An 18,175-nucleotide genomic window follows, 5' to 3' on the forward strand; every position below is an offset into this window, starting at 1 on the left:
GGTTTTATTTTTCTTTTTTTCTTTTTTTTTTTAGATATAAAGTTGCTGCAGAGAAAAGTTTTTCTCCTTTTGAATCCTAACCTTTTGTAAAAAATTTTCTCCTGTGAAAACAGAAACTTTTAAGTTGTGCACTATGCATGGAAATGAGAAGTTTAAGGTGTGCTGAATACAAGATTCGAAAAGTGAAAGACAATGGACATCATCTCTCTATTGTGTCTTGCACCTGCAATTTGGAACATTTCCTTCTCTGATGAAAGAAGCTTTTTAAAGTATTTTAAGCCATCAACAGGACAATGCAGAAATGGATTATTTTGTTTTTTAGGTACAAGTTGATCAGAAGGCGGGTGATCTGGCTGATTGGACAATGGATCTCTGTGAAGTTCAAGCCAGAGCTGAGGCCCCTGCTTTATGAGGTCATCCTCAGTCTCATGCAGGACCCTGACCTTGTGGTAAGTGAAACTTACAGGATGTCCAGGTATCTTAAAAGGGATGAACTAAACATGCTGGGCTTTCTTTTCCATGCAGTTGCCATAAATGTAAACCGAGGCTTTAAAGCTTTAAAAAGTGCCATAAAAGTATCATAAAACAATGCGAAATATCCTTTTATCATCCTTTAATGATGCTTTTGCAAATGTTTTTAAATGAAGATTTAGTGCCCATTGTAATTGCGTGGAAAAGAGCGACAAGCACATTGTTTAATTTCTGTGTTTTTCTTCCTCAGAAGACATTTTCTGTATAATTTCCATAATTAAGTAATTGTTATTTTAACATCATTTATATGCGTTTATAGTTAGGGGTCCATATGCATAACGCTGAAACCCCGTTGTAATTGTTAAAATGGCCAAGGATCAGCAATCTCTGTGTAAAACTGATTGGGCGTAAGTCATAGAGACTTGAAACTTGGTAGGATGGTAGTACTCACACCATCTTAAACGTCACCAAGGTTCACCCCAGTCCGCCTGACGGGGGCCGTTACAGCAATCAAAAGTACAAAATCGCTCATAAATCCTAAATGGCTCATTGCAGGCTCAAATGTCTTTTGTCGTTGGAATCCTTGGCTAACGCCGGACTAAATACGCCTTGGATTCGTCCATTACCTGAAATTTGAAAAACCTACTTTTGCTAGTAGGTCCTATGTTTTTCGCCCGATCGTAACCAAACCTTTGTCGCAAAGGGACGGCAAAATGTTCAAATAGGGCAGGGCCGATTTTACTAAAGCTACCAACTTTTGAACTAAATTAACTATCTATCTTCGTCAAACTCACAACCATTGCTGTCAGTCAAACAGTTTGTTGAATGATTGAGAAAATGTAAAAAAACTACTTACTTGGGAAGCTATATCAGGGTTGTTCAGAAAAAAAATCTGTCCAAATATACCCAAACGCCCATAAAGCCTAAACGAAAACTCAAAACTTCATGGAACCTGATGAGCACATGTGACAGATGATTCTAAACAAGCCAGCAAAGTTTTAAGCCCGAAACACATTGCACGATTTTTGGCTGTCCCACGATTTTTGTGATCGTGGCTCCTGTTCTGTGGTCCTATGTCATACAGTGAGAAAGGTTCAAAGATGGCCATTGTCACGGTCTTGCGACCAAAGATAGCCTACGTTAATTTTCTGGCAGTGTCAGAAATTCTGCCTTATCATTGCACTGTGTGTTTGCTGCCAGGATCCACGTTTACTGACTAGCCAATAAGAATGCCACACGAAATCAATGTGACATGGCGCTAAAACTTGAAACTGCTTACCTCAAGCTCTTATTCCTTCCTCTTTTTTTCAGCACACACAAAAACTAGTTGCCAAAGTGCGACTTTTTTGCTCTTTTTTTTTACCGCTAGCACATGCAGATGACGTTCTATTCTTCTAAAGTATTATTCTACAGTAACGTGTGTCTTAGCCTTCGAGTCAATAGGTGTCATCATGACGTACCCAAGTTTATTGGATCTATGTCACAGTGTGATCAGCAATGATCTTATAGGATTGCTAAAATCATGCACTGTAGAAGGCTTTAGGGAGATTGGGACATTAAAAAACATATAACATAAAACACCCCAAAAGATGGTAAGAAAAAAACCCATGTATGTGCATGTATATAATAGCCTACATTTGAAATACTTATCTATAAATCACACTGTCAAATCCCTCAATGAATTTCCGCTTGCCTTGTATTATCATCATTTCATTTTAGGCGATCGTTAAAAAGAAAACAAAAGAGCATCATACACTCAACGTCAGCCACTGCATAGCTCATTTATACAAACCAGCTGGGAAATACAGAACAATCTAAAATCAATTAATAGCCTGACAGAATTATTCATCTTCATATAAAGTTAGACAACATATTAAAACGCAAGTCAAAAACAACAGAAATGTTTATCAAGGAATAGCATTAAAACAGCTTTTAAAATCTTGCGTCATGCAGGCTATGTCGTTTAAAAACCAAACAATGCAACAATACCCGTTTTACATACTCAAGATTATGCGTTTTTCTTCAGTAAATTGTCAACGTGATCTGGTGAACTACGAAAAAAGGGGCTCGGCAGGAACTGAAGTCACAGGCACGCAGAGGCCGATAGAGTTTTTAGAAAGCGCCTGGACATCCCACACCACCACCGAAGTGGGTGTTCGTTTAGAGGAATAGATGGCGGGGACGGGACCGCAGTGGCGGCAGGTTGTAGTGAATGCCTTTGGCTAGCCTGTAAGCTAACGCCTACGACGTGCCTGTTATGCATCGCTCCAGTAGAGTTATTGTAAGCCAATTTGATATTACACCGCTTACACACAACTTTTCCGATTCCTTCTAATTCAAAATTATCCCACACCTTAGTCTTTTGCGTGGTCATGAGGTCTCTATAAGGGCATGCGAGGTCTGAGGTAAAAAAACGTAGTTTTCGCCCAGATGCACTTTTAAAAATAATGTATTATTATTATTATTATTAACTTTTAATTTGAACTTATTTAAAATGTTTTAAATGTAACGTTAAAGTTATGGCAATTTCAATGATAAAATCATGTGTTTTTCGGTGGTGTGGTCGACTATTGTTTTTAGTGTTGACTAGTAGGAGCTGTACCGTTTAATCGACTAGACCCGCACATCCCTAGTAAATAGACACTCTGTATTTTATTTTAGCTCATTTCAGCTAGCAAAAATGTTTCTAAGATTTTACATATTTTGTTTTAGCAATAATAACTCTGATGTGATGTTATGCAGAAGAGCAGTCATGAATTCCCAATGAGAATTACCAATTATTGACTTGCTTTCTTTGCATTGAAAGTCTTGACAAATCGCCCATCGGTTCAAATCAATATTGTCTTCCCTAATTAGAAACACGTGAGGACTCTGATTAGCCGCATTGTGTCTCTGTAAATAATGAGAGACCATCATTAGATGCCAACTTATGAACAGCACCATTAATCAACAGCACCAGTGGGTAATCACTAATACCACTGCCAGTGTCCAAAGGCACCCTCCAGCCTGTAGCTTAGCCACGTTTAGTTCAAAATCAATTTCGTGAGCACTGTGAGAACCTCTTATGGTTTGTTTTGGCTATTGCTGTCTTTTTGTATCCTTTTGCTGTTTTCTTTTAACAGAATTGACTGCCTGTTATTTATTTATTTATATATTAATTTTGTTTTATTGGCTTATCTCATTTTTGTTGTAGAGGTGGCTCTTTAAGGGGGGTTAATTTGGAGACTAAATTCCTCAAGGGAATTTACCCGGCGTGCTGTGCTTTAGTGTGCGAACAGAGACTGTCAGCATGGTAAAACCCTGTCTGAGAGCTCTCTAAACTCCCTACCATTACAGCACAGCTTCAGTACTCATCAGAGCACCGCTGTTGTATCACATTCATTGCCTTCAACAATAAATTTCAAAACAGTTACTGTCAGATGCTCTCAGATAGGCAGCTGTGAGCAGTGTCCCTATTATTTAGCATAATCCGTCGGCCTTTCTTTGTTAATTACCGTTTATTGCACAAAACTATTCATTTGTTGAATGTCCTTCAGTTAATCTATTGAAGAGTTTTTAGTGGTTGGTGTTTGTACTCAGCAGATGGAGTTCTTCAGCCATCCTTGGCATCGTGACTCAATGGCAAATGTGCCTCAAGCTGCTTGAAAATGTGTAGCTTTGCACAGCCTTCATTTTAAAGCATGTTGTAAAATGCATTTATATGCCACTAGGATGTCAGCAATAGCTATTGGAATTCACCGTATGCAGACAGATGTTTGTGAGAATCCTTTCTTGTTGGTATTATCGGAGTCTGAAAATGGAATAGAGGCTTTATCAGCTGGCAGAGGAGTGGACACGTTCCTTCGGTGATGGAGAGAGAGGAAAATTATCGCAGAAGTGTTTTTGGGATTTCTTCGAACGTTCAAGGCGAAGGACGATCCACAAATCATTTTCATTTCCGTCAACCTGATTGGAATTTTGATTGCTGTCGCTGGCTACGAAACGCTGCGTTTTAAAATGGGGACGGCAGCGTGAAATCATCCGAGCATTTTATCTAGGTTTAACTCCTGCCTGTTGTCCATCCCTGGCTTGATTACATTTACATTTAAGGCATTGATTACGGCACAGTGTGCACCTCTGTCGTCATCGTGTTAGTGGTGAAAGTTATAGCTGTGCAGCACTTTGAATGAAGATGAATATGTACGAGGGGTGGGCAGTGCAATCAATCTTATATCGTTGTATGAATAGTTTTATATCTTGATAACTGCATAAATCACAATATATTTATTTTTGCAGGAAATTAAAAGGCTAGTTCACCCAAAAGTACATCATGGTACTCTCTAAATTGACACTAGGGCGATGCGGAGAAGTATTGTTGAATAAAATTATTTTTAGTTTTTTTGCGCAACAGAATGTGTTCTAGTAGCTTCATAAAAATACAATTTAACCACTGATGTCACATGGACTATTTTGTCGACGTACTTGGTACCTTTCTGGACCTTGAACGTGGTATGACCCTTGGTGTCTATGGAAGGTCAGAGAGCTCTCAGATTTCATCAGAAATATCTTAATTTATGTTCTGAAGACTAACGAAGGTCTTATGGGTTTGGAAAGACATGAAGGTGAGAAGTTAATGACAGAATTTTCATTTTTGGATGAACGATTCCTTTAAATGTAAATGTAAAAATCTAAGACTACTAGCAAAAAAAAAAAAAAAATTATTTAGTATTTTCTATATATATATTTTTTAAATTAGAAATTGTATTATTGATGTACTGGTTTTTACAAAATTCTATTAATTTATTTACCAGAAAAATGTATATATATATATATATATATATATATATATGTATATATATATATATATATATATATATATATATATATATATATATATATATATATATATATATATATATATATATATATATATAATATATATATACATATGTATGTGTGTGTGTGTGTGTGTGTGTATATATATATATATATATATATATATATATATATATATATATAAATATATATGTATGTGTGTGTATGTATATATATATATATATATATATATATATATATATATATATATAATAAATATATATGTATGTGTGTATATATATATATATATATATATATATATATAAATATACATACATATGTATGTGTGTGTGTATATATATATATATATATATATATATATAATATATATGTGTGTGTATGTATATATATATATATATATATATATATATAATATACATACATATGTATGTGTGTGTGTGTGTGTATATATATATATATATATATATATATAAAATCAAATAGTTAGAATTGGTAAAAAAAAATAAAACTGAATGAGAAGAAAATAAAAAAAAAATTCATAGGGCTTTTAATAAATTGCTGTTAAATTTTAAGTTTCATGATTTCAATTAGTCAGACATGCTTTCTGAAAAATATTTTATTTAATTTAACCATTAAAAGAAGTAAAAAAAAAAAAAAAAAAAAATTAAACCAGAAAAATTTAAATGGGGTAACAGAATTTAGAAAAAAAAAATTAAAAAATAAAATGGAATTTGGGGAAAAAATGTCACGGATTTAATAGGGTCCTATTTAAACTTAATCTTTCATCACTGTGTGAGTAACTGCATATGTCAAAATATAGATATTTTTCCAAAAAATTAAATGTAAATGTAAAGGTCTAAGACTACTAATGAAAATGCTCCTATTTTGCATTTGTAATTTTTTTTTTTTAAATGAGCAATTACTGACATGCAATTTTTCACCAAAATTTGATTAAATAAATAAAAGGATGTTTTACTGTTAAAAATATTCCAGATTATTCCAAAGCAGCAGAATCAATGTTACAAATTAAAAAATGAGACAAATCTAAATTCAGTTTAATCTTATTTCTGCTGGTCATTGTCACAAATGATCATATTTCGCAGTGCAGAATTTTAAATATTCCTTATTCATTTTATGTAATGTGTGTGTGTGTGTAATGTATATTTTTTTAGAGGTTTAAATTAAATTTTAAATTCTAGGTAGTCAGTGTGGTCTCCAGTGTACATTAAATTAAGTAATGTAAATCATTTTTGTGATTAACTATGCAAGCATCTCATAACAACTCATCTCAGCTCCTTTTTTTTTTTTTTTTGGACACATCCCACTCTGTATTTTCATATCCCATGTTTCTCTCAAATAGCATGTAAATAGTGTAACACAGTCCTGCCCATTCATAATCCATGTGGATATTTCTAGCATCCTGCTGTTTACACCGTTATACTGCCCGACCCTAACGTGTGCTTATTTATTCATTGATTTGTTCATTGTATTTATGGAAGCTGGTGTAGTCTAAGCACCAAGGCCGATGTGTGGCCCACTCCCTCATGTCATATCGCCCCTGCAGGCTCCACAGGCTCAGCAGATCCAGTTTAAATATTTAAGTTGTGGAGATGACAGACCATTAGCATGCTGTTCAAATGTCTGAGAGCTCCCCACCGAGCGCACTCGCCTGGGTGTTTGTGTATGTATTTACGTGCGTGCCACGGGAAATTGGAGTCAGAGACCGCTGGAACGAGGCAAACCACGGGCTCACCAAACACTATTAACTCTCCTTCAGCCGTGCAGCTGCTAGCTACGTGTGACAGGGAATTCAAATAAAGTTTACATGTTTGTTATTAACTTATCAAAGGGAGTAAAAACCAAGCTCCGTTTCACTAAGCTAACCCGTCCAGAGGGGGAACGGCAAACAAATATTATTGAACGATGGAAAACGGAATAAACTGGGAAGGCCGTTAAGATATTCATTTAATGTATTTCATCGCATACGTGTCAGGCATTGAAATGCTTTCACATCTCAGGGGTGAGTCTCAAATGGCGACAGAGCAATATGGATGTAAAACCTGAGGCGTTTATAGCCTTTCATCAGCCTACTGGGGCTTATTTTCTAGGGGAGACTCTTGAGATCGTTCAATTTTGGTTTGTTACTTTGGGAGCAGCATTTCTATGCTGTAGCATTAAAGGGATAGTTCACCCAAAAATGAAAATTGACCCTCATGTAATTCCAAACTTATATGATTTTCTTTTTTATATGGAACACAAAAGACCAAAAAGACTATTTTGAAAGTTATTAGGGTCCAATTTAGCTGTTTTGGACCCCACAGAATCTTCCCACAGACAAGGATGGACCTTGGAAGAAAATATTGTATATTTTAAATGCATCAATCTGGTGTGCTTTGGGGAAAAAATTAAGAGCCACAATAGAGCTGCACAAATGATCGTTAAAACCCTGCTGAAAAAAAAAAACAAAAGAAACATAACAGAAATTCTAAAGGTTTCCACTACATATACTATTACAAACATAACAAACCATGAACTTTTAACCATTAAAACCATTAAAAAATAATTTTCTGTAGTGTGTTATGGGACTTATTCCATTAGGATTTAGTGGTTTTAACAAGCCACCAATATAAGGTGACCAATTACCAGTAGAAACCCACAGGGTCCATTACAGTTTCCACCAACGTATCCAATTAACATTTAACCAGTAAAACCATTACAAATTTTGCAATGGTGTCTATTGTTTTGTTTTTTTTTGTTCAGCAGGGGAGGTCGCGACCTCTAATTAAACATCAACGCAATTTTATCTCTAAATGACAACGATTTGTCTGGGTCTATTAAACCTTTGATAAAGTCAACGTTTGTTGATTACAATGTTGATTACATTGTTTCCCGACTAGGAATCATTCATTCAAGAGATTCATTCAAACATTCTGTTTCAGTCAGTAATAGAAAAGTGAAGTATTTATGAGTCATTGAATCATTTATTCAAACATTTTTTAAAATAATGCATTCAAATTAATTAGGGCTGTCAAACGACTAATTGTGATTAATCGCATACAAAATAAAAGTTTGAGTTTGCCTAATATGTATGTGTAATTATTATGTATGTATAAATACACACAAATTAATGTATACATTTAAGAAAAATGTTATTTATGTACAAAATAGTCATTTTATTTATATATAATATGAATTCTATAAAAATGATAATAAATACATATATTTAATATTTCTTAAATATATACATGAATGTGCTTGTATTTATATATAAATAACAATTACACACAGTACACACACATATATTAGGCAAACTCAAACTATTTTGTACGCGATTAATTGTTTGACAGCCCTAAAATTAATAAAACATTTTTTTAATAGAATGAGGCAATTAATATTTTGTCTCAGCCTATAGTAAATTACATGTTGTTGTTTTTATTCAGAATCATAGGAGAATCGTGATCTCTATTTGAAACAAAAAAAAAGGTCATGATTTTTAATATATCCAGAATTGTGCAGCTCCTTTTTAGTAATCTATTTGAACAGAGTATGAAGTCTTTGCATTGACATGTACCTGGACTTTAAAATGGACTCAAACCTTGTTTTAAATGTGGTAATAATTTTTAGTTGTTTTAGAAAGTCAAACAATTAAAAAAATGTTTATACAAATAAAAATAAATTATTATTATTATTATTATTATTATTATTATTATTCCTAAGACAGTAATATATTACTATTGTAATAAAACTGCACTGTAAAATAAATGTAAATGAAAAATGAATATTTCATAATGCATGTCACTTTTTTCTCTATTTTGATTTCTTCTCTTGCAAGAGTTAAAGCCTCAAACTTTTATTTTGCTGCAAGTCTATGCACTGACATGTATCTGGATTTTGAAATGGACTCAGACTTCATTTTAGTTGTGGTAACACTTTTCAGTTGTGTTTTACAATATATAAAAATAGCTAAATAATAATATTATTATTATTCAAGGTTCCCACGGGTCCTTGAAATCCCTGAAAGTTTGTGAATATTAAGAAAAAAAAAAGGCCCTGGAAAGTTTTTGAAAATAACTAAATAGATACAGGTCCTTGAAAGTGTTTGAATTTATTTTGTGCAAGAAGTTTTCTGGGAAAAAAATCCATATTATTCCCTCCAGTCCAATAATGTGTTATTTTGCCAACACTTTGTGGCCTTTGCATACTAGCTTGCTTGATTTACGTTAGTTACATGCATTTGTGCATTACGTTAAGTGTTTCCTGTGTAAGGTACTTTGCGTTGTATGTTGTGCCATGATGTTCATGCACGCACAAAACTACTGTGATGGTAGTTTTTTTGCATAGTTGCGTTTGTAACAGTGTATCTTACACAGTAACATGATGTAACCTTGCTCTCACTTGAAATGTGTCCCCAAGTGCTTGAATTTGTGGGTATTGGACCTGGAAAGTCCTTGATAAGTCATTGAATTTGAAGTTAACCAAGGAACCCTGATTATTACTATATATATATATATATATATATATAAATGTGTATATATATATAATTTACTTTTTTTTTTTTTAACAGTATATATATATATATATAGAATTAAAATAATGTTATTTAAAATATATATATATATATATATATATATTTTTTTTTTTTTTAAATAACATTATTTTGATTCTTCTCTTGCAAGAGTTAAAGCCTCAAGCTTTTATTTTGCTTTAAATCTTCAGTTTTTTTGAAAACAGTTTTACAAGTGCATCTCCTTACAAATCCAGTGAATTGATCCGTCCACAAAAATGTTTGAAAATATGTAAGCACATGCAGAGATGGAGTTTAGTGTGATTTAGTGTGAACAAGCTCCTCTGAGACACTTAAAACCAGCGGATCATGAGCTGCTTGCATGTAGCATATTTGCTTTTGGGTAAACTAACCTTTAAAGGGTTAGTTTATCCAAAAATGAAAATTCTGTGATTAATTACTCATTCTCAAGTCGTTCTAAACGTGTAAGACCTTCATTCAACTTCAAAAGACATATTAAAATATTTTTGATGAAATCCAAGAGCTTTCTGACCCTGCTTAGACAGAATGTAATTTCCACGTTCAAGGCCCCAAAAAGCTACAAAGGACATCAATAAAGTAGTCCATGTGAAATTAGCAGTTCAACTGTAATGTTATGAATAAATAGTAATTATTTTTGTTTTCTTTGTGCACAAAAATTATTCTAATGGCTTCATAAAATTACAGTTAAACCACTGATGTCACATGGACTGTCTTTAATACCTTTCTGGGCCTTGAACGTGTCAGTTGCTTTGCTGTCTATGCAAGGTCAGCACTCCACAAGCTCTCAGATTTCATTAAAAATATCTTAATTTGTGTTTTGAAGATGAACGAAGGTCTTTCCGGTTTCAAATGGCATAAAGGCGAGTAATTAATGACAGAATTTTTGGGAAATCTAACACTTTAAACTGTAAATAATGACTACAGTTTTTGTAACCAAAACACACTTTAACAAGCTAACATTTACTTTATTGACCCAGCAAGCATCTTGCTGCCTAACAGAGTTTACTTTCTGCAAATTAGCAGACTCTACATTCATAGTTTTCAAAAAACACACGTAGTCTATGAGCGAGGTGAGCCGTCAGCGTTCTAGAGGTGCTGTCATGTCAGTGTGCAGACGCGCAGTGTAAGTAGACTTGACATTCGCCGCGGGGCCTGGAGGCTCGAGGCAAAGACGAACTACTTTTACACAGCTCCAACATATCAACAACTCTGGAGATTTTACCCTTCTGCTTCTAAAACAACCCGTCGGTCATTTCCTGGGTTCAATTAAAGCTCCACGAGTCTAGAAATTCATTATAGGTCAGCCACCATTCAAATAATGACATGTTGTGGTCTGTGTGGTTTTGATTTGAGAATGAGAGGTTGCAGATTCGAACTTTGTGTGTGAGTGGCAATTTTTTTTAACAACCAATTAAAGTTATATTTGTTTGTCAGAATGTGTTTGCCAGGAATATTTTATTTGTGTCCTATATAGTAAACCCAAGGTATTCTAGTTAATAGCAGATTTTATAAGGACTGAGATGATAGTCCAAAATAGTCTAGTATGTAATCTATATGGCAAATACTTAAACCTGAAGCTTTTTTGTCGCAGACTTGAAACATGTAGGGGGAAAAAGAGCTTGACTAGCCTTTTTATGATGTTTTTAATTATATTAATTTCATTATATTAATTTATTAGATAAATTTGGTCTTGATGGATGTCATCTGTGGTCTTCTAATCATTGACCTCTGTCCTAGGGACAGCGAGACAGCTAGTCAATAACACGAAACACATATGCGAATAATGTGCAGCGTTTGGCCGGTTCAGAAATGAGGGACCTCACCAGATTTGGAGACAGTGGAGCTCTCGTGCCTCCAGGAGCTTTCAACACAGCAGTAGATCATTTATCTTACATGTTTCAACGTTTCCCGAACTCTATTATGCAAAGGAAATGAGATTGGGCTACTTCTATTTCATGGTTTGTCAGCTTGAAAAGAATAGACTAATCGCTTTCATATGCACGCACCCTCATACATATATACAACTTGTACTTGCAGATACTGTACGCTCACGCATCAGCCCTCACTTGCGATGCCACTATGTCACTAGGAGAAAAACTGCCTTCGCTTTATTGTTTTGACGTCTAATTATCCATGTCAGTGTTTTGGTTTCGTATCATCAGTTATTGGGGGAATTGTAATGTTTATCTCATCAACAAGCTTGCTGGCTCAAAATTAGGTTTTTGATTTTGTAAGCAATAAAAAAAATTAACGCCGAAAGGAATCGTCATGACAGAATAGATTAGATTATTTAATTTAAAACCTATTTTTGAAAAAATATGAATATATACTTTGAGTTATTAAAAATGTTTAAAAGGAAAAAAAGGGGGGGAATTGAGCTGCTTAAGATGAAATGGCACTAAACCACTTTAACTCACTCACAAGCATTCAATACACTGTTGTTTCTTTCAACTTTCAGTTTATTTTTTGACTATGTATGTATGTCAGGGCTCGTACAAGGTGCTTAAAGTGCTTGAAGTACTTGAATTTGACTTTTTACATTTAAAGCCTGGAAAGCCCTTGAAAAATCACAATATTCCTGAAGAGGTACTTGAAAAGTGCTTGAATTATTGAAAGACAATGTGAAGTAAGTGTTTAATACCTTTTCACACACAATTAATGCAATAAAAAAAAACATACTTTTTTTGGTTTCAGTTTATGTCATAAAACTATTAAGCTAAACCAGTAGTAGTACTGACAGTGTTGTGTAAACATGGCTGAAGATGCAAGAAGAGGAACAGATGAACCAAAACAACTAAGTGAGTCATTTAAGCTGGAACCACTCTGATTCAAACTCATGACTAGCAAAAACCAGATCAAATAAAAGAGCCTTTCATTTTTTGAATTTTGTCATTGTTTGTAATGATTTTAAAAACCATTGCGTCGCAAAATCATTCACGTGATCATGTTTCGAGGCGCTCCGATCGGATCGTGTATCACAAATAATTTGATTTAGATCGGGCCTTCAAATCACGTGTCGCGAATCATTTGATTTAGATCGGAACCTCAAGTCACGTATTGCAAATCATTTGGTTTATATCAGAATTTTGTGTATTGTGAATCATTTGATTCAGATTGGGACTTCGGAGCGGGTTCTTGAATCATTCTGCGAACTGAATGATTTGCGATCTGCGCTTTGAGTCCTGATCTGAAATGATGGTTCGTGAATCATTATTCTGATCTGGATTTCGGAGTGTGGATTGCGAATCATTTCATTTAGATTGGAACTTCAGAGCGGGTTCGCAAATCTTTTGCTTTAGATCAAAACCTAGGAGCGTGGATCGCAAATCATTTGATTCAGATCAGGACTTCGGAGCGGTTTGGTGAATTTATTTTTTTTTTTTCTTAAACAGTAGAAACCATCAAACCATAAGTGAGATCTCTGATTGAAGCCTTGAAAATCTAGAAAGTAGTGCTTGAAAGTTGCAATTCAATTAATTTAAATCAGAACCTCAAGTCGTGTATCGTGAATCATTTGAATTAGATCGGAACTTTGCATATCATAAGTCAATTGATTCAGATCAGGACTTCGAAGCATGTATCAGGGATCATTTGATTTAGATCAGAACTTCAGAGCGGGTTCTTGAATCATTCTGCGAATTGAATGATTCAAGTTCCACGCTCTGTCCTGGTCTAAAATGATGGTTCACGAATCATTATTCAGATCAGGATTTCAGAGCATGGATCGCGAATCATTTCATTTAGATCAGAACTTCGAAGCGGGTTCGCGGAATCTTTTGATTTAAATTGAAACCTAGGAGCGCGATCGAAAATCATTTGATTCAGATCAGGACTTCAGAGCGGTTTCTCAAAAAAAAAAAAAAATTAAGTTTAAACTGTAGGAAACATCAAACCATAAGTGAGATCCTAAAAAAAGTCTAACTTATGGTCTTGAAAATCCAAAAAGTAGTGCTTGAAAAGTCCGCCGCAAAGTCCCTTGCGAATCATTAGACGTAGATCGGAACTTTATGTATTGCAGATCAGTTGATTTAGATTGGAACCTCAAGTCGTGTATCGCGAATCATTTGATTTAGATCAGAACTTCACGTATCACGGATCATTTGATTTAGATCAGAACTTCAGAGCGGGTTCTTGAATCATACTGCGAATTGAATGATTCGTGATCTGCGCTCCGAGTCCTGATCTGAAATGATGGTTTGTGAATCATTATTCAGATCGGGACTTCAGAGCATGAATCGCAAATCATTTGATTTAGATCGGAACCTAGGAGCGCAGAGTGTGAATCACTTGACTCAAATCAGGATTTCAGAGCGGTTTCGCAAATCTTTTTGCCTGGTTTTTTTTTATTTTTATTTTTCCCCAGATTTTTTTCCTGAACAGTAGAAAACATCACACCATTGAAGTCCTTGACAATCAAAAAAGTAGTGCTTGAAAAGTATCTGTACAAACCCTGATTTATGTATGTATTTATTTAATTATTTATTTAAAACAAATTTAACATTTTTGCTTTTGGACGGTCACTTTAAAACTTTTAATTCTGTGTTTACCGTTGTACCAGTTTCAGACACTTAATCCTAAACTATTAAAATAATCATAAAAATGATTTACATTTTAACAGCTGTGATAATATACTGTAAACAACGTGATAATCTCTTTAGTAGTTAACTATTTTTTTATTTTTTCACATCAGTCAGCAATGCTCTATAAATATTGGTGTCAGACATGATTTACTTTAAATCTTACCAAGCTGATTACTTATTAAAAACTCCCTCAGATCATGTTTTCAGCCATTTAATTAGTCTTTCCATTAACACCAATGTATTGTTCATTCAGACTGTTCACGAACATGGAATGCACACAAACACAAGATGTGGGATTTATCGCATGAACCAATCACAGACGATCATAACCAGTCATATTCAGTCATGTCACAGTTGAGGCATTGGCTCCTCTTACGTGACTTTCCACCATTCATTCTTCAATAACCTGCTGATAGGACACTTTCTACAAAGCACAAATCTATAGCTAAAACAAAAAGCTGTGAAAAATGAACAGCATATGGATCTGTGTTTGCGTGGGAAGTCTTGTTGTGGGAATTACTGCAACAGCTGTGTCTTCTGGGATTGCTTGTGGAGACTAATAGCTATTATTCACCAGCTTCTCCATTCAGACGAGCAGAAGAAAGCAGGATTAGATGCTCATATCCATAACGGAGGCAAGCTGAGCAGACTGATAACAGTGATGCAGGCAGAACCTTTGGGTGAGCAGACGCATGTCGACCGGCCGCTCTGGTTGGCCAGGTAGCACGTGGCCTCGTCCGGCATCCGCAGGCAAGCCATATACCTCGTTAAAGAGTTACTGTCACCGAATCCCATCTCCTCACTCATAATTCTCTCATATCTACTGGGTGGGCGCTCTGTACACTGGCAGGGAGCGGAGTGCTTTATTTTCAGCCTGTGTTTGATGTTTTATGCCGCAGATGCCTCTGAGAGAGAAGGCGGCCCTGCTTATCTCTGCTTTTTATTCCTCTGTAGAAAATGTAAGCCTTCCTAAACCCATTTCAATAAAGATGGATTGAATTCGGTAACGGTCGACATGTTTTTTTCCAGCTGACGTTATTGTTTCTGGTAGTTACATGCTTTACAACCTGTCATTTAGCAATGAAAATGCTTAGAAAATAGCAGGTTTAGTGTGTCTAATTTGGTTGCCTAAATAGGAGCGTAAATGAAGTGCAAACTGTACCACCTGTGTGATGCTGCTCTTCTACAAGTACAGCTGTAGCCTCCTAGAGACTTATGGGATATTCACACTGACAGTTGCTGTATTCAGAATCACATAGCTTCATCTAACATGCTTTTGTTAATCTAACAAGAATTATTTGATACACTTTATATTAAGGTGTCCTTGTTTTCTTGCTGCAGTGTAATTATTTAGTTATGTACGTAATATTAGCTAGCAGCGCAGTCAAAATTTCGGGAGCACCTTCTAATCAATCAAAAAATCTGATTAAAAAAATTGCCTTCCCATTATGAGGTGATATTTGATTCCATAAAGTGATTTACAGGGAATTTTGTTTTTACCTTTGTAATGGCATTTTTCTAACTTTCATTTTTTTTTATATTTTTTAAGCTTTTTAAAATTTCTAATTAAAACAGAGTAATTACAGAAGTTACCAATCAAATGAAATCAGTATTAATAAAATTAATTTGTACTACAGAGGAGGCACAGAAGAACACAAAAGTGGCTTGTAGGTGTATTTTCATGTTTAATGAGACTCAGAGGTGGCATGATTGCGGTCAAATTCATAAACGCATGTTGAGATAAATGTTTTAAATATAAAATTTTGAATACAGAAATATTAAGTGATTTAAATAACTGAAAAGATACTTTAAAAATGACACTAAAACTGCCAGTAGGTGGCAGCAAGTCACTGATTTTATTACGGAATCATTCATTTGATTCATTCAAACGGCTGATTCATTCGGGAATAAACCAAGTGACTCTCTTTATGAATGGGAAATTGAATCATTAGCTCACTAGATTTGTTTAAAAATGCACGTTCATTCATAAATTAATCACTGCTGAGTTTAAATGGAGATGCGCAGCGGCTTAGTTGACTTGTTTCAAGCTATTTTTGATGAAGAAAAAGAGCACAATCAGGCAATAGTGTTATAGTCAGACTATGTAAGTCACTTAATATTAACTTCTTCTTTATTTGACTTGTATTAAATCAATATTTCATTTACAAACTTGCTTAAGTATAAAAAAAAAAAAGCTGTCACTCATCTTAGTTCATCGCAATCTCTCAAAGTTCCATTATAATCAACTTTTACACTGCACTGAATCTCTTATTTACACTCTCTCTACACTTCGTTTATGAAAGGATTTGTGAGATATGTCTGTGATACATTACTCAACGGTGCAAAAACACGTAGAAACCTTTGAAGCTCCCCTCAGCACAAACACAAATATGCTGATTAAGTCAGTCGCACATAAATATTTTTTTATAGTCACACACAGTAGTCTTCAATGGTCGCACTGTAGAGCCTTGGCTAGTATCCCTAATTTGACATGCTGGTATTTCTTTAGTATATGCAACAACAAAGTAATCAAAATTGAGAGTTTTCAGCATTTCCATTAACGTGAACGACAGCGGCGGTTGGTGATGCAACAAAGCAGCTGTCTGTTGTAAACAGACTTTTAATGAAAGAAGTATTGGAAGATGAATCAGACCAAAATGTCTTGGCTCTTTGTCAGTTAACTACTTAATAAATGCATTGCTCTAGGCCCTTTGGCTATTACTCAGAAAATTGCTTGATCATTAAGTTTGATGTGTTGGGGAAATTTCATCATCTGCAGCTATAGCTCGTTATAAACCTGTTTGTGGAGCGCAGCATGCTGTCCCATCAGCCGGTGTAATACATCATTGTGAGAGGGTGGCGGGGTCTGTCATTAGCCACCTGCTTGAGTCGTACTCTTTATGCGATCCTTACTAACACCCTGAGGCTCCTCCGTTATCCCATACCGGCACGACCTTTTAATGATGTTAATTTTGTTTTGGTTACAGGCTAACTCTCAAGATTTATATGTCGAGGAAACTTGAGTAGGCTTAGAGGTCTCTTGTCAACATGTACCACACTGATTTAAGGTGAAATTAATGGCTGTCCTTTGAAAGAGTTCTTTGGAGGTGAAGCGTGTAAAATAGTTTTTCCTAGCCCAGTTTAATGTGCAGAGAAAACTAGAAGTAAGCCACCTGTACGCAGACGTCCTGAAGTGTGCCGCAGTGTACCATGGTCAAGCCAGAGTTTGGCAGACCACCTAGGTTTGTGGTGGGACTACCTATTTGATATAGTGACAGATTTTTTTAAAAGTCTGATAAATGTAATTTATAATATATCAAAATAACTGCTCTCCATTTTGAAATAGTTGATAAATGTAATTTAATTTTGTTGTGATGTCAAAGCTGAATTTTCAGCAGCCATTAGTGTCACATAAACATTCAGAAATCATTCCGATATGCTGATTTACTGTTAAAGAAACATTTCTTATTGTGAGTTGTGCTGCTTAATATTTTTTGTGAAAACACTGATTTTTTTTCCAAGATTTTTTCTTGGGGAAAAAAAAAAAGGGAAGAAAACATTAGTTTATGCTAACTATGAACCTGTGAAATCGGTTTTATTTTTTCCCAAATTCCATTTTATTTTTTGTTCCAAATTCGTTTTTTTCTGGATTCTGTTTTTTTCCATTTTAATGTTTCTAGACTTTTAGTAGTTGATTTACGTTTTATTAATTAAAAAGCATGTCTAATTCATTGATATCATAAAGCTTACACAATTTAACAGC

General features: G+C 34.6%; 1 protein-coding gene across 2 annotated transcripts in view; it reads left to right on the forward strand.

Moving 5' to 3' along the window:
• Window positions 1-18,175, forward strand: part of ipo11 (importin 11) — a 207,586-nt gene that overhangs the window by 87,834 nt on the left and 101,577 nt on the right. For both annotated transcript variants that reach the window (XM_051117440.1, XM_051117439.1), the window contains one exon: window positions 323-449. In XM_051117440.1, coding sequence (XP_050973397.1) covers window positions 323-449 — 127 coding nt within the window. The remainder of the gene's footprint in view (window positions 1-322; window positions 450-18,175) is intronic.

This window comes from Labeo rohita, chromosome 8 (genome assembly GCF_022985175.1).
Source record: "Labeo rohita strain BAU-BD-2019 chromosome 8, IGBB_LRoh.1.0, whole genome shotgun sequence".
Classification (NCBI taxonomy): domain Eukaryota; kingdom Metazoa; phylum Chordata; class Actinopteri; order Cypriniformes; family Cyprinidae; genus Labeo; species Labeo rohita.